Below are 18294 nucleotides of genomic sequence, written 5' to 3' on the forward strand. Positions count from 1 at the left end.
CTTCTAATGTCCTATGTCTACTACAAGACCATGGTGCTTGCCTACGGAGCTGTGAGGGGAACGGCACCTCCTTACCTTCAGGCTCTGATCAGACTCTACACCCAAACGAGGGCACTACGTTCATCCACCTCTGGCCTGCTAGCTCCCCTACCTCTACAGAAGCACAGTTCCCGCTCAGCCCAGTCAAAGCTATTTGCTGCTCTGGCACCCCAATGGTGGAACAAGCTCCCCCACGACAGCGGAGTCACTGACCACCTTCCTGAGACACTTGAAACCCTACCTCTTTAAGGAATACCTGGAATAGTATAAAGCAATCTTTCTACCCCCCCCCCCCCCCCCCCCCCCCACCCATCCCCCACAAAAAAAGAATAAGAAAAAAAGTGGTTGTCCCACTTGCTATCATAAGTTGAATGCACCAATTTGTAAGTTGCTCTGGATAAGAGCGTCTGCTAAATGATGTAAATGTAAGAGTGTCTGAAAATGTCATCTTCTGTGGAAAGACCGACAGGGGACAGACAGAGAACCGATAGGGTGGGAGGGGACAGATGGTGGCTTATGTAGCACCCCAGCTGCGAGAGGGGTCTGCAGCTAGCTAGAGCAAGCAGCTGTGACATTCAGTCATTAAAACCCAGTCTAGACTGACTTTAAAAAAAAGAAAGAATTGAATGCAGGATGGATGGAGCTGTTTTGGCTGCAAGAAAGTGTGAAGTTCCTATCATTCCTGCTGTGTTGAGGCAGGAAACGGCAGACAGACATTGTCTGTCCCAAATGACATTTGGCTGTCCCAAATGGCATCCTATTCAGTGCACTCCTTTTGACCAAAGCCCTATGGGTCTGGAAGGAATTAACAAAACGTTGTTGCCATAACCAGTGCTTCCCTAATTTTGACAGAGCTCAGGACAGGCCTAGTATTTGAAATCAATATATAATATGAATGACTACCTAATCATATTTCAGGTCTGCATTCTAAACTCCAATTAAAGAGTAGGCCCAACTAACATGCTTGAGGAAATAAACGGCCAAGGACACAGACAGGTGGAACTAGTTGTACTGAGGAATACTCTACACTGTGAGAGCAGTGATCATGTCCACAGGTCAGTTAGAGGCTGTCTGCGACTGCAATTAGTGGTCACACTTAAAATTTCAGGTCTGACATATGTACCCTAATTCACAAGGTAACTAACATGACTGAAGAATCCTCTACTCCTGTCTGTAATATACTGTTGATGTCAGATGAAAACCTTATAACTCAATTTTTGCCAATTTTCTACTGGTATTGAAAGCAGTAGCCTAACTCCCCTCAATGTACTCTGAATTTCATGACTCTAGGGCAGGGGTTCTCAAACCTTTTGGGGCCAGAGATAGCAAATTCATCAGGGACCCCTGCATAATCAGAACACAACTAAAAAGTATTTGCCCCCTTTCTAATTTTCTCTACTTCTGCATATTTGTGATACTGAATGTTGGACGACATGGTTCCAGTAATGCCTGGCGAAAACCAAACTCTGCATTCCACAGTAAGAACATCATACCAAAGGTCAAGCATGGTGGTGGTGGTGGTGTGATGGTTTGGGGATGCTTTGCTGCCTCAGGACCTGGACGACTTGCCTTAATAGAAGGAACCATGAATTCTGCTCTGTATCAGAGAATTCTACAGGAGAATGTCAGACCATCTGTCTGTGAGCTGAAGCTGATAGGTCATGCAGCAAGACAATGATCCAAAACACACATTCAAGTCTACATGAAAATTGCTAAAAAGCAACAAATTGGAAGTTTTGGAATGGCCTAGTCAAAGTCCAGACCTAATCCCAATTGAGATGTTGTGGCTGGACTTGAAACGAGCAGTTCATGCTTGAAAACCCACACGTCACTGAGTTAAAGCAGTTCTGCATGGAAGAGTGGGCCAACATTCCTCCACAGCGACGTGAGAGACTGATCAACAACTACAGGAAGCATTTGGTTGGAGTCATTGCAGCTAAAGGTGGCACAACCAGTTATTGAGTGTAAGGGAGCAATTACTTTTTCACACAGGGGAATTGGGTGTTGCATAACTTTGTTTATGAAATAAATATGTAATTGTTGTGTTATTTGTCCACTTATGTTCCCTTTATCTAATATTAGGTTTTGGTTGAAGATCTGATAACATTCAGTATCATAAATATGCAGAAGTAGAGAAAATTAGAAAGGGGCAAATACTTTTTCATAGCACTGTGTGTATATGTATATACAGATAGATATATATATATATATATATATTTTACCATGACGTCGGCAGTGCATGGCCGGATGAACCAAGTCTCGGGCCCTGGGAAGGAACATTTTAAAGGCCCATTTCTTGGCATTGGAGAGAAAATGTTGCAGTTTTCAAGCTAATTTTCTGCAATACTACACATTTTCTCATGAAGCAGAGCAAACTTTGCAGGTTTAAAGCTGCAATATGTAACTTTTTGGGTGATCCCGGCCAAATTCACAGAAATGTAAATTATAGATCTGTCATTCTCATTGAAAGCAAGTCTAAGAAGCAGTAGATCTGTTCTATGTGAGCTATTTATATTCTTCCCGGTCTTAAGTTTAGTTTTTGCATCTTTTATTTCAGTTTTGTACATCAGCTTCAAAGAGCTGAAAATACAATATTTTTGGTTAGGGAAAATATATTTCAGTGGTTTAGATGGTACAATGATTCTCTACACTATACTTGCTTGTTTTGTAACAAACTGCTAAAATTCTAATAGTTCGCCTAATTTCAAACAGGAAATGACGGAGCGATTTCTGCATAGTGCATCTTTAAATTACTGTGTATTTATGTAATTGTAATAACTTTTAGGAATAAAAGGTTTGAGTTGAAAGATGTATAATTGGTAGAGTACTGTGGATACCAATATCCCTGTGAGACTCCCAGGCCCATGTTACCCAAGGTTAAGAAAATAAATTGTAGATTAATAATATTACATTTTGTTGTATTACACACTTAAAAACTTATTCCACAAATCCCTAGGCTGAAAGTCATTTAATATGTTGTTAGTAATAATCATAAAAATTTAAAATAAAATGCAGTACCTCCACAGAAGGGTCACACCCTTCCGTGGGCCCGACCCCACTTCGAGAACCCCTGCTCTAGGGGAAAGATTTTCCTAAATAGCTTCTGAAGCTTTATAATTGTATGTTTATTATTGGAAAAATTGCAGTTTTTTTCCATTTACTGAAAGGTTTCCGTTTTGGAGATAAGAGGTTGTCATCCGACAGCAACGATACAGTACCATAGCGATCATGTCCACGGGTCAGTGAGAGGCCAGACTGTCTGCAGCTGCAATTAGGCATCCAGAGCTTTCTGGGTTGACTGGAGGTGGTCATTAGAGAGAAGAGGTTATTAGCCTGGTTGTTAAATGGATAGTTCTGGATTTTGGCAATGAAGCCCGACCTGCTGGTGGCTCCGGAGACGGGCTCTAACCACCACTAACTGTCTATTACCGTATATGTGCACGCAGCACATAGAGAAGGAAAATAACTGATAATTGATCACATGGTGTAAGAATGAATTGTTTATTGAATGTTATTGATGGACAAAACACACAGCCTGCCTCTGCTCAACAAACTCAAACACAAATCGTTTGGGGGAGGGGGGGGGGGGCTGCTGCAGTTCCAACAATATTGAGCTACTCCCTCGCAGCAGTCAAGCATTCCGACAAGAGTTGTTCACAATCTACTCCGGTTGCGGCCACAACTAGACCTCGTTTCAAAACGGTATCAACAGCTAGGTTTCCATCCCGCTGGCGACAGATTAACATTTGAATAAAAATGTTTTGACTTGTTGCAGATAAAAGGCTATGCATGATGAAGTATGGGTTTCCATCACATTTTCAACTTTACTGATGGTTCTCTCACAAACAATGTTGCGTTCTATAGCGAGTGTGCCCACTCCGGTATTGGCACGTGCGCTCTGGCCAACAGCACGCAGATAAGCACAGCGCGCTAGAGTGCACGTATAGCCTACATGAGATTATTATGGACAAAAGTGAGCATTTTTTTATTTGTCAAATGGCAGCCAAGCATCAATGATCATGTCACCAGAATAAGACCCTTAATATATATATTGGAAAGGAGCGTCAAGTTCATCACCTTGCACTTTCGCCACCCTGTGAAGTTCATCCTACTTATTTCATCTGTAGCCTAATAAACTGCATGCTTTCCCGACGAGTCGTAGTGGGAGGACCAAGTTTACTTCGATATGTTATTATATCTATTTCCACCGACATTTCTCTCATAATTCATTTTACCGACACAAAAACAGCTCACCTTATCTAGTGTATTTTGTTTTGTCTACATTTGTTACATTTACTGAAAAAGCACATCTCCAATCACAGCGCCCTATGGTGAATGGGAAGCTTGTAGAATCATGACTCTTTCTGGTTTTTAGTTCATCATTCGCCGGTCCTGCGTGCTCTAGGCATTACTGAATAAAATGAACTAAATGTGTAGAAAGATTTGTTATTTTCACTGAACGAGTTGAAAAGATCTGAGTCAGTTAAAAGAGTCAAACTTCCCATCACCAGTGACTCCCAGGCAGCTCTGTTCCTGGACATTCCATTGGCTCTAATCTGGTAGACAAGCATGCACATGTTGGAATCTGACTTGATGCGCTCCCTTTAATTTCCATAACATCATTAGGACATGAAACAGCTCACACACACACACACACCAGCACCTGTAGGGATAGTTCAGCAGCACGCCAAATGATATTCTGTTTACAGCTCAGCCAAGGAAAAAGGGTATTTTCTTGTTCTCTTTACTAAGTCATCTCTGATTACATGAGATCTGATTCTGAACACGAGGCAACGACAGGCAGTGGCTACAAGAGCAGTATTCTTGGCTACATAATGCAGCAGGCTAGCTAGAACTATTAAACCACAGAGCTTCCTTTACTGACAAGGAAACAGAACCCAGACTAGTTCTAGGCGTATTATAGCCCTGTAGGTTACTGGCAGAGTGGGCAGAGGAAGGAAGCATAAGTGGGACGACAGATAAAAGTCTGCAATAGAAGTCTGCGGTGGGACAGCCAGGTCCACAATAGGCTTTGTGAATGTTCAAGTGGGGGAGATTAAGAAAGAGACACAGGAGATAGAGAGAGCAAGAGAAAGCAATAGAAAGAGAAAGCAAAAGGGGACAGAGAGAGAGGAAAAGGGGACAGAGAGAGAGGAAAAGGGGACAGAGAGAGAGGAAAAGGGGACAGAGAGAGAGGAAAAGGGGACAGAGCGAGAGGAAAAGGGGACAGAGAGAGAGGAGAGAGAGAGAGAAGAGACATGCCCTGCCTCACAGTAGTGTCTCAGGTGGAGGTCTTCTCGGGTGCAAAAAGTTGGACCTGGACGGACAAATCAGACTCAGGTCCGATATAAATTTTGTTTTAAGGCAAAGAAGGGGGGGGGGGACCTGGACGGACCCGAGAACAATCAGACCTGAGCCTGAATGGACCTGATAACAGATCCCAGTTCTAGACCAGACTGGACCAAGTGGCAAAAAAAAAGTGTTTCAGCCAATATGCTCTTCTGGTTAACAAATATATTTTTATATATTGGCTAGGCCTTCTAAGGCAATAAATTCACCTTATTAGCTTAAAATAAATATGCTATGCAGAGCTGTGGTCGGGTCCAGTCGGGACTAGGGCTGGGCGATATATCGAATTATTATTATGAGCATTTGTCTTTTTGGTCTCGTCTCCTTAGGTCCTTCTGTGCCGTGTATCCTTAGCGCCTTCCCACTCGCACACAGACACCAAGCCCCTCCTCCTGCTTGTTTATGAAACCTGTGTTCAATTTTCTATAGTGCCTGCTACCAGAAGTTGCTCATCATTAGTGGATGATGATTTTCATAGACTGACTTGAAAGCCAGATCAGTGATTATTGCAAAAAAAAAGCAGGTTAAACTATTTTGATAAAATGATTAGTGGGTCTTATGGTTGTGGAAGGCTTATATTTAGCCTAGGTATACTTTTACAAGCCCTGAATTAATTAGATTATTCCTGTCTGTTTGAAATGCAGTGGAATGACCTTTAATTGTGCAACAAAGCTTATTTATAGAAAACATCAAGCGATAAATTATTTTTGTGCATCAATCTAAGTCACAAAGGTCTCATGATGACTAAGCTAATGACTGGTAAATTCCATTGATGTCATCAACGTGGTCCTCTGTAGCTCAGCTGATAGAGCACGGCGCATGTAACGCCAAGGTAGTGGGTTCGATCCCCGGGACCACCCATACACAAACATGTATGCACGCACGACTGTAAGTCGCTTTGGATAAAAGCGTCTGCTAAATGGCATATTATTATTATTATTATTATTATTATCAACAGGAGACAAAACTGGCCATGACGACCCTGTGAGTAAATTAATAGACCAGACAAGACCCCCAGGGCCTACAGCAGCCTAACAACTTTTAGCTTTTACCTCACTAGCTAGGCTACTTCTGGGTCCATCTGGTTTCAGCTTTGCCATGGCATAATCCATTATGTGGTGTGAAACTGTGGCTCCAGACAGAGCCGAGTCTCTTCATAAAGCAGCCCAAGCCCAGCTGGACAAACCCTTCACCCCCACAGTCTGTCTGCTTGGCCTAAGAAACCAACCTACTCCACTCTCACTGGTACTAGAGGACTACATTGCGCTTGAGTGTGACATTTGGCTAACCAAGTCGAACAGTAAACTCAGGTACATCCCAGCCTGTCCTAGTCATATTTTCGCATAGAGTCTCAACCCTGTAGTCTAGGCTACGTTTACCTCTCACATCAACACTGTCTATTTGAAAAAACAAAAATGTGAGCAATCAAAGTGCACCATGTCCTTATCTAAAACCGGCCGGACGAGGGAGGAATGTAATGTTGCTCTCTGATTCTTGGAAGTGGAATGAGTCACTTAACATAACTAAATTAACAGGTGGCAGCAGACTGGAGGTTATTGACATTGGCAGATATGGGTAACTTTCTCAGTCTCTCCATTTTAAAATGTTTTTGTGAGTGGCAAGTTGCAACAAGGAGATGTTTTATTATAATTTACATACATTAACATGTAGTGTGTGTGTGCATCTATCAGTTACACATACATACAAGTAGGTCACATGGGGGAAAGGCGTTGTGCCATGAGGTGTTGCTTTCTTTGTTTTGTGAAACCAGGTTTGCTGTTCACTTGTGCTATATAAGATGGAAGGGAGTTCCATGCACTCATGGCTCTGTATAATACTGTACGTTTCCTTGAATTTGTTGTGGATTTGGGGACTGTGAAAAGACCCCTGGTGGCATGTCTAGTGGGGTAAGTGTGTGTCTGTGCTGTGTATAAGTTGACTATGCAAACTATTTGGAATTTCCAACACATGTTTCTTATAAAAACAAGAAGTGAAACAATCAGTCTTTCCTCAACTCTTAGCCAAGAGAGACAGGCATGCATAGTATTAATATTAGCCCTCTGATTACAATGAAGAACAAGACGTGTCACCTGACAAGGTGTACCTGTGGATGTATTTCAAGGCCTACCTTCAAACTCAGTGCCTCTTTGCTTGACATCATGGGTGCTGGAGGAAACAGGTACCAAAGTATCTATATCCACAGTAAAACGAGTCCTATATCGACATAACCTGAAAGGCCGCTCAGCAAGGAAGAAGCCACTGCTCCAAAACCGCCATAAAAAAGCCAGACTACGGTTTGCAACTGCACATGGGGACAAAGATCATACTTTTTGGAGAAATGTCCTCTGGTCTGATGAAACAAAAATAGAACTGTTTGGACATAATGACCATCGTTATGTTTGGAGGAAAAGGGGGGTGGCTTGCAAGCTAAAGAACACCATCCCAACCGTGAAGCACGGGGGTGGCAGTATCATGCTGTGTGGGTGCTTTGCTGCAGGAGGGACTGGTGCACTTCACAAAATAGATGGCATCATGAGGAAGGAAAATTATGTGGATATATTGAAGCAACATCAAGACATCAGTCAGGAAGTTAAAGCTTGGTCACAAATGGGTCTTCCAAATGGACAAAGACCCCAAGCATTATTCCAAAGTTGTGGCAAACTGGCTTAAGGGGCAGAACTGAAAAAGCGTGTGTGAGCAAGGAGGCCTACAAACCTGACTCAGTTACACCAGCTCTGTCAGGAGGAATGGGCCAAAATTCACCCAACTTATTGTGGGAAGCTTGTGGAAGGCTACCCAAAACGTTTGACCCAAGTTACACAATTTAAAAAGGCAATGCTACCAAATTGAGTGCATGTAAACTTCTGACCCACTTGGAATGTGATGAAAGAAATAAAAGCTGAAATAAATCATTCTCTATTATTATGCTGACATTTCGCATTCTTAAAATAAAGTGGTGATCCTAACTGACCTAAGACAGGGAATTTTTACTAGGATTAAATCTCAGGAATTGTGAAAAACGGAGTTTAAATGTATTTGGCTAAGGTGTATGTAAACTTCCGACTTCAACTGTACAGTGAGGGAAAAAAGTATTTGATCCCCTGCTGATTTTGTACGTTTGCCCACTGACAAAGACATGATCAGTCTATAATTTTAAATGGTAGGTTTATTTGAACAGTGAGAGACAGAATAACAAAGAAATCCAGAAAAACGCATGTCAAAAATGTTATAAATTGATTTGCATTTTAATGAGGGAAATAAGTATTTGACCCCTTTGCAAAACATGACTTTGTACTTGGTGGCAAAACCCTTGTTGGCAATCAGAGGTCAGACGTTTCTTGTAGTTGGCCACCAGGTTTGCACACATCTCAGGAGGGATTTTGTCCCACTCCTCTTTGCAGATCTTCTCCAAGTCATTAAGGTTTCGAGGCTGACGTTTGGCAACTCAAACCTTCAGCACCCTCCACAGATTTTCTATGGGATTAAGGTCTGGAGACTGGCTAGGCCACTCCAGGACCTTAATGTGCTTCTTCTTGAGCCACTCCTTTGTTGCCTTGGCCGTGTGTTTTGGGTCATTGTCATGCTGGAATACCCATCCACGGCCCATTTTCAATGCCCTGGCTGAGGGAAGGAGGTTCTCACCCAAGATTTGACAGTACATGGCCCCGTCCATCGTCCCTTTGATGCGGTGAAGTTGTCCTGTCCCCTTAGCAGAAAAACACCCCCAAAGCATAATGTTTCCACCTCCATGTTTGACGGTGGGGATGGTGTTCTTGGGGTCATAGACAGCATTCCTCCTCCTCCAAACACAGCGAGTTGAGTTGATGTCAAAGAGCTCAATTTTGGTCTCATCTGACCACAACATTGTCACCCAGTTCTCCTCTGAATCATTCAGATGTTCATTGGCAAACTTCAGATGGGCATTTATTTGTGCTTTCTTGAGCAGGGGGACATGGCGGTCGCTGCAGAATTTCAGTCCTTCACGGCATAGTGTGTTACCAATTGTTTTCTTGGTGACTATGGTCCCAGCTGCCTTGAGATCATTGACAAGATCCTCCTGTGTAGTTCTGGGCTGATTCCTCACCATTCTCATGATCATTGCAACTCATTGCTCTTTGGTCTTGGCCATGGTGGAGAGTTTGGAATCTGATTGATTGATTGCTTCTGTGGACAGGTGTCTTTTATACAGGTAACAAGCTGAGATTAGGAGCACTCCCTTTAAGAGTGTGCTCCTAATCTCAGCTCGTTACCTGTATAAAAAGACACCTGGGAGCCAGAAATCTTTCTGATTGAGAGGGGGTCAAATAATTATTTCCCTCATTAAAATGCAAATCAATGTAGAAAATGTTTGACATGCGTCTTTCTGGATTTTGTTGTTGTTATTCTGTCTCTCACTGTTCAAATAAACCTACCATTAAGATTATAGACTGATCATATCTTTGTCAGTGGGCAAACATACAAAATCAGCAGGGGATCAAATACTTTTTTCCCCTCACTGTATATGGTTGAATCATCAGCATACATGGACACACATGCTTTGTTTAATGCCAGTGGCAGGTCATTGGTAAAAATAGAAAAGAGTAGAGGGCCTAGAGAGCTGCCCTGCGGTAAACCACACTTTACATGTTTGACATTAGATAAGCTTCCATTAAAGAAAACCCTCTGAGTTCTATTAGATAGATAGCTTTGAATCCACGATATGGCAGAGGTTGAAAAGCCATAACACATAAGTTCTCAACAACAGGTTATGGTCAATAATGTCAAAGGCTGCACTGAAATCTAACAGTTCAGCTCCCACAATCTATTTATTATCAATTTCTTTCAACCAATCATCAGACATTTGGGTCAGTGCAGTATATGTTGAGTGCCCTTCTCTATAAGCATGCTAAAAGTCTTAATTTGTTTACAGAGAAATAGCATTGTATTTGATCTAACACAATTTTCCCAACAGTTTGCTAAGAGCCGGCAGCAAGCTGATAGGTCTACTGTTAGAACCAGTAAAGGCCAATTTATCACTCTTGGGTAGCAGAATGACTTTGGCTTCCCTCCAGGCCTGAAGACTTTCCTCTAGGCTCAAATTAAAGATATGACAGATAGGAGTGGCTATAGACTCAGCTACTATCCTCAGTAGCTTTCCATCTAAGTTGTCAATGCCAGGTGGTTTGTCATTATTGATCAACAATAATTTTGTCGCTTCTCCCACACTAACTTGACAAAACTTTTTGGGGATATTTTACCCCCTTTTCGTGATATCCAATTGCGATCTTGTCTCATCCCTGCAACTTCCCAACGGGCTCGGGAGAGGCGAAGGTCAAGTCATGCGTCCTCCGAAACATGACCCGCCAAACCGCGCTTCTTAACACCCACCCGCTAAACCCATAAGCCAGTCACACCAATGTGTCGGAGGAAACCCAGTTCAACTGACGACCGAAGTCAGCCTGCAGGCGCCCGGCCCACCACAAGGAGTCGCTAGAGCATGATCAGCCAAGTAAAGCCCCCCCGGCCAAACCCTCCCCTACGACGCTGGGCCAATTGTGCGCCGCCCTATGGGACTCCCGGTCACGACACAGCCTGGGAATGAACCCGGTTCTGTAGTGACGCCTCAAGCACTGCGATGCAGTGCCTTAGACCGCTGCACCACAAAATTCTAACTTGCAATGTATTTACAGATAAAAATAACTGGGAGCTGGCCCAACACACTCCACAGCCCTTCTCTACAATGCCTCTCTCAATAGTTTAAAGTGACAAATGTGGCTTTTTCAGTAAGTTTAACACAACCAGGTGTTGTGACCAACAACAAACAAGTCTAGCTAGTAGCAATAGGCTAAATACACCATATGCCAAATTCCAACCCAGATGTATTCATTTATTATGCCTTGGATCTGGTCATCAGCTGCTCTGAGCAGAGGGGGGCTGGGGGAAATGGGGTGGTGGTGGCCCCATAGCAGGAGCCTGAAAATACCCCCATTCGCCACATTTCCATCACAAAGAACCAGACTTCAACTTTGACTTCTGTCTGGGTCTGCTGAATGGACGGCTGGTGTTGCACCCCTGCCAGTTCCCACTTGGCTAGTGCAGTGGTGGTCACAAAACAGACTTTTTACTCAGAGATTCACAACTTGAGATATATATATATATATATATATATTAAATAGCACCACCTCTGATAAATAAATAGTCTGGATTCCTGTATCCAGTTCTCTTGGTGGAAGGATATACATTATTTCAGCTGATAGCTACTAGAGATGGCCCTGTGTAGCTCAGTTGGTAGAACATGGCGCTTGAAACGCCAGGGTTGTGGGTTCGATTCCCACGGGGGGCCAGTATGAAACAAAAAAAATCGCTCTGGATAAGAGCGTCTGCTAAATGACTAAAATGTAGAGATACAGTCAATCACAAAAACCTCTAAACGCGTGACTATGGGTCTTTCACTTCATTGTTATATGCGGAAGCGCATATACCCCCCCATCTAGCCTATTGTAATCACGAGCCGCCAGTAGATTGTTTAGTAAACACAAACGCTCACAGATAACCGTAGCGTTAACATCAACAGAAACGTGTGGCCTCTTTTCAAGACATAAACATGAAGCAATGTTGAAATACACAGACTACTCTGTTAGCCTGGCCCCTTCGTGCACACCTGATTAGCAAACTAGCCAAGCAGCTACAGTAGCTCGAGACAGACGCAAACATGTTTTGTTAGCTAACGTTTGCTAGCTAGCTACTTTGACTCACTCACACGCTAATCACTTGTTCTATTTATATAACTAGTTAAGCAAGCCAGATGCATGATTACAGAAATGCACGGGCCATGTTTCTTCGGCTGTGTTATTCAACGAGTTTAGCAAGTAGTACTAGCTATAATGTGTTTGCGGTTTACAAACCCTAGACAGGCAGCGCCATGATGATCGACAGGCGATGCCAACCAAGCCATCCTCCCTCTCATCAAACAAACAAAAAATACACGAAGACAAAAGACGAAGGGGCCACACGTAACCATTTTACTTACCATCACCGATGGCTACGAACCCAAACAGGGTCAGTAACGTGAGAACAATTCGTTTTAAAGCCATTTCTTCAGCATTCCCATCGCATTCGGAGTGTGGTATTGTAAACACCACGGCCAGATCTAAACACAACACTAACCATACAACCACCGCCAACCAGTGATGCGAAGTATTCTTCTTCTTTGGGTTTTATGGAGAACTGCACGCAAAAAGGTGTATTGGCCAGCAATCGTGCGGGATGAAATAAAAGATCCAAAAAGACAAAAGCCAGGCGAAGTGATGCAGGCAGCGCAGTTCATTAAATGGATGTGCATTCGGTTTTAAAGGGGAGCGCTCTTTCTGGTTCCAGCCCCTTTGTTATGGTAGACCCGACACTAGACTGATAGTAATGCAGATTAATATTCTGACTGCACTGAATCATTTTTGATCATTTCTATACAATTTTACAATTCGTGGTATAGGATTTAGATATATTACCTGACTGGACTATTTGTCACAGAATGTATCAGGGCACTTATGTTTTAGTAGTATTTTAGGTTATTTGCCCACATGATGAAAAAGCCACTGTGAAAAATGTTACATTTTGGGCAAATACCTATTAGAAGATTTAGTGACAGATCATTTAGTCAAACTGAGATAGTCTACACCTAAGCTGTCTTAATGAAAATGGTCAGGCTCATCAGGGATGCATTTGGCAGAATGGTAAAGCTCTATCTCTCTCTGCTGTTATCACCTGGCCCTTTGCTAGTGCTCTCTGTTCTGCCCTGAAGTCTAATAGTGTCTGCTTGGTCTCTACAGACAGCAACTGTATATCCAGCCGTTAACAAGCTGTCCCAATTGATCTGCTCATTTCTTCAGTGCACGCACGCTAGCGTGCGCACACACACGTCTGCTGGTCAAATCCTCCTTCTATCAAAGCCAGCCGAGACATTTGGATATGGACAGAGAGGAAGACATGAGAGGGGCTCCTCTCTCTCTCTCTCTCTCTCTCTCTCTCTCTCTCTCTCTCTCTCTCTCTCTCTCTCTCTCTCTCTCTCTCTCTCTCTCTCTCTCAATTCAATTCAATTCAATTCAATTTAAGGGCTTTATTGGCATGGGAAACGTGTGTTAACATTGCCAAAGCAAGTGAAGTAGATAGTAAACAAAAGTGAAATAAACAATAAATATTAACAGTAAACATTACACTCAGAAGTTTCAAAAGAATAAAGACATTTCAAATGTCATATTATGTATATATACAGTGTTGTAACAATGTGCAAATAGTTAAAGTACAAATGGGAAAATAAATAAACATAAATATGGGTTGTATTTACAATGGTGTTTGTTCTTCACTGGTTGCCCTTTTCTTGTGGCAACAGGTCACAAATCTTGCAGCTGTGATGGCACACTGTGGTTTTTCACCCAGTAGATAAGGGAGTTTATCAAAATTGGGTTTGTTTTCAAATTCTTTGTGGATCGCTGTAATCTGAGGGAAATATGTGTCTCTAATATGGTCATACATTTGGCAGGAGGTTAGGAAGTGCAGCTCAGTTTCCACCTCATTTTGTGGGCAGTGTGCACATAGCCTGTCTTCTCTTGAGAGCCAGGTCTGCCTACGGCGGCCTTTCTCAATAGCAAGGCTATGCTCACTGAGTCTGTACATAGTCAAAGCTTTCCTTAAGTTTGGGTCAGTCACAGTGGTCAGATATTCTGCCACTGTGTACTCTCTGTTTAGGGCCAAATAGCATTCTAGTTTGCTCTGTTTTTTTGTTTGTTCTTTCCAATGTGTCAAGTAATTATCTTTTTGTTTTCTCATGATTTGGTTGGGTCTAGTTGTGTTGTTGTTGTTGTTGTCCTGGGGCTGTGTGGGGTCTGTTTGTGTTTGTGAACAGAGCCCCAGGACAAGCTTACTTAGGGGACTCTTCTCCAAGTTCATCTCTCTGTAGGTGATGGCTTTGTTATGGAAGGTTTGGGAATCGCTTCCTTTTAAGTGGTTATAGAATTTAACGGCTCTTTTCTGGATTTTGATAATTAGCGGGTATTGGCCTAATTCTGCTCTGCATGCATTATTTGGTGTTTTACGTTGTACACGGAGGATATTTTTGCAGAATTCTGCATGCAGAGTCTCAATTTGGTGTTTGTCCCATTTTGTGAATTCTTGGTTGGTGAGCGGACCCCAGACCTCAGAACCATAAAGGGCAATGGGTTCTATAACTGATTCAAGTATTTTTAGCCAGATACTAATTGGTATGTCAAATTTTATGTTCCTTTTGATGGCATAGAAGGCCCTTCTTGCCTTGTCTCTCAGATCGTTCACAGCTTTGTGGAAGTTACCTGTGGCGCTGATGTTTAGGCCGAGGTATGTATAGTTTTTTGTGTGCTCTAGGGCAACGGTGTCTAGATGGAATTTGTATTTGTGGTCCTGGCAACTGGACCTTTTTTGGAACACCATTATTTTTGTCTTACTGAGATTTACTGTCAGGGCCCAGGTCTGACAGAATCTGTGCAGAAGATCTAGGTGCTGCTGTAGGCCCTCCTTGGTTGGTGACAGAAGCACCAGATCGTCAGCAAACAGAAGACATTTGACTTCAGATTCTAGTAGGGTGAGTCCGGGTGCTGCAGACTGTTCTAGTGCCCTCGCCAATTCGTTGATATATATGTTGAAGAGGGTGGGGCTTAAACTGCATCCCTGTCTCACCCCACGGCCCTGTGGAAAGAAATGTGTGTGTTTTTTGCCAATTTTAACCGCACACTTGTTGTTTGTGTACATGGATTTTATAATGTCGTATGTTTTTCCCCCAACCCCACTTTCCATCAATTTGTACAGCAGACCCTCATGCCAAATTGAGTCAAAAGCTTTTTTGAAATCAACAAAGCATGAGAAGACTTTGCCTTTGTTTTGGTTTGTTTGTTTGTCAATTAGGGTGTGCAGGGTGAATACGTGGTCTGTCGTACGGTAATTTGGTAAAAAGCCAATTTGACATTTGCTCAGTACATTGTTTTCACTGAGGAAATGAACTAGTCTGCTGTTAATGATAATGCATAGGATTTTCCCAAGGTTGCTGTTGACGCATATCCCACGGTAGTTATTCTCTCTCTCTCTCTCTCTCTCTCTCTCTCTCTCTCTCTCTCTCTCTCTCTCTCTCTCTCGCTCTCAGAAGGAGAGCAGAGCTTGGCCTTTGATACTTTAACAACCCCCTTCTACGGTGTTAAAAATAGCCAGCTCTTAATCTGACAGCATGGCCAGATAGACAGACTGGGGCATGGAGGGTATTATCTTTCTGGACTTTGGTCAACACCAGCCAGACAGATACAGTAACACCCACACACACACCCACACACACCCACACACACCCACACAGGCTGTGGAATCGATATTGTGGTTCTCTGTAGCTCAGCTGGTAGAGCACGGCGCTTGTAACGCCAAGGTAGTGGGTTCGATCCCCGGGACCACCCATACACAAAAAAAAAAATTATGCACGCATGACTGTAAGTCGCTTTGGATAAAAGCGTCTGCTAAATGGCATATTATATTATTATTATATTGTAGATGAATGGGCAGATAGACTGGAATCAATTTCCGTCCACACTCACACACAGTGTTCTAAGTTTATGTTGATCTGCATGAATAGACACGGATTAACTTTGAAAACCTTTAGATGTCTTCTCTTTGTGGAAATAGAAATAGAGCCTCCAGACGTAATAGAAACATGTGCTGGCCGAATTAGACCTGCTTCTTTCACACTACACTAACACCACACTTTGGCAGTTTGTAACTAGGTAAAAAAATTAAAATATCTGGGAGAGAAATACATCTCTCACAGTAACACAAAGAGATACACACACGGTCACACACACATGTATGCACGCATGCACGCACACGCACACACACACACACACACACACAGACACACACACATATACACACACGGTCACACACACATGTATGCAGGCACGCGCACACAAACACACACACATATATACACATGCATGTGTGTGCATGCATGAGTGTGTGTGTGCATATACGCCTGTGTGGGTGCATGCATGAATGTATGTATATAAGAGTATCTGTTTATGTTTGAGCAGGAGTTTGTCCCATTAAAATTCCCATTTTGACATTTTTGATTGTATTGGACTGTAAACCTATGCTGAAAAACATGGCTGAAGACTACTCCATTGAACCAAAGGGATCATTCATTTGAGTCAAAGATGATCTATGTAGTGTCTGGTGCCCTCTGGTGGACAATTACGCCCTTATTCTCTACCAGTGTAACAACTAATCTTTTAGTAGCCTAATTAAAATGTAACGTCAGTGTGAAGTGAGCAGCATAGAAACACATTTCAACCAATTTGAGTAGGTTAACAAATATGCATCTATGGATAAATGAAATACCCTGTAATCGATGTAATGTTTTTTATTCCCCTTTTAAATATTGAATGGTAGTGGTGATAATGATGGTATTTCTAAGCTGAAAGTATTGCATATAGAATTTCAGATAAAAAAAAATACAAATACATAAATATCCTAATATACATACAGTTGAAGTCGGAAGTTTACATACACCTTAGCCAAATACATTTAAACTCAGTTTTTCACAATTCCTGACATTTAATCCTAGTAAAAATACCCTGTTTTAGGTCAGTTAGGATCACCACTTTTTTTAAGAATGTGAAATGTCAGAATAATAGTAGAGAGAATGATTTATTTCAGCTTTTAGTTATTTCATTACAGTCCCAGTGGGTCAAAAGTTTATATACACTCAATTAGTATTTGGTAGCATTGCCTTTAAATTGTTTAACTTGGGTCAAACATTTGGGTAGCCTTCCACAAGCTTCCCACAATAAGTTGGGTGATTTTTGGCCCATTCCTCCTGACAGAGCTGGTGTAACTGAGTCATGTTTGTAGGCCTCCTTGCTTGCACACGCTTTTTCAGTTCTGCCCACAAAATGTTCTATAGGATTGAGGTCAGGGCTTTGTGATGGCCACTCCAATACCTTGACTTTGTTGTCCTTAAGCCATTTTGCCACAACTTTGGAAGTATGCTTGGGGTCATAGTCCATTTGGAAGACCCATTTAACCAAGCTTTAACTTCCTGACTGTTGTCTTGAGATGTTGCTTCAATATATCCACATAATTTTCCTTCCTCATGATGCCATCTATTTTGTGAAGTGCACCAGTCCCTCCTGCAGCAAAGCACCCCCACAGCATGATGCTGCCACCCCCGTGCTTCACGGTTGGGAGGTGTTCTTCGGCTTGCAAGCAACCCCCTTTTTCCTCCAAACATAACGATGGTCATTATGGCCAAACAGTTCTATTTTTGTTTCATCAGACCAGAGGACATTTCTCCAAAAAGTACGATCTTTGTCCCCATGTGCAGTTGCAAACCGTAGTCTGGCTTTTTTTATGGCGGTTCTGGAGCAGTGGCTTCTTCCTTGCTGAGCGGCCTTTCAGGTTATGTCGATATAGGACTCGTTTTACTGTGGATATAGATACTTTTTACCTGTTTCCTCAAGCATCTTCACAAGGTCATGTTCTGGGATTGATTTGCACTTTTCGCATCAAAGTACGTTTATCTCTAGGAGACAGAACGCGTCTCCTTCCTGAGTGGTATGACGGCTGCGTGGTCCCATGGTGTTTATACTTGCGTACTATTGTTTGTACAGATGAATGTGGTACCTTCAGGTGTTTGGAAATTGCTCCCAAGGATGAACCAGACTTGTGGAGGTCTACAATTTTTGGCTGATTTCTTTTGATTTTCCCATGATGTCAAGCAAAGAGGCACTGAGTTTGAAGGTAGGCCTTGAAATACATCCACAGGTACACCTCCAATTGACTCAAATTATGTCAATTAGCCTATCAGAAGCTTCTAAAGCCATGACATCATTTTCTGGAATTTTACAAGCTGTTTAAAGGCACAGT

At 42.5% G+C, this 18294-nt stretch overlaps 1 protein-coding gene across 1 annotated transcript in view; it reads right to left on the reverse strand.

Moving 5' to 3' along the window:
• The window catches only part of LOC311147863 (activin receptor type-1B-like), a 40080-nt gene extending 27373 nt beyond the window's left edge, over window positions 1-12707 (reverse strand). Inside the window, exon 1 of the mRNA XM_084184688.1 lies at window positions 12398-12707. Within this exon, the coding sequence (XP_084040814.1) occupies window positions 12398-12461 (64 nt within the window). The 5' untranslated portion in view covers window positions 12462-12707. The remainder of the gene's footprint in view (window positions 1-12397) is intronic.
• Window positions 12708-18294: the final 5587 nt, after the last annotated feature.

This window comes from Coregonus lavaretus, assembly GCF_964263955.1.
Source record: "Coregonus lavaretus genome assembly, chromosome: 20".
NCBI classification, from domain to species: domain Eukaryota; kingdom Metazoa; phylum Chordata; class Actinopteri; order Salmoniformes; family Salmonidae; genus Coregonus; species Coregonus lavaretus.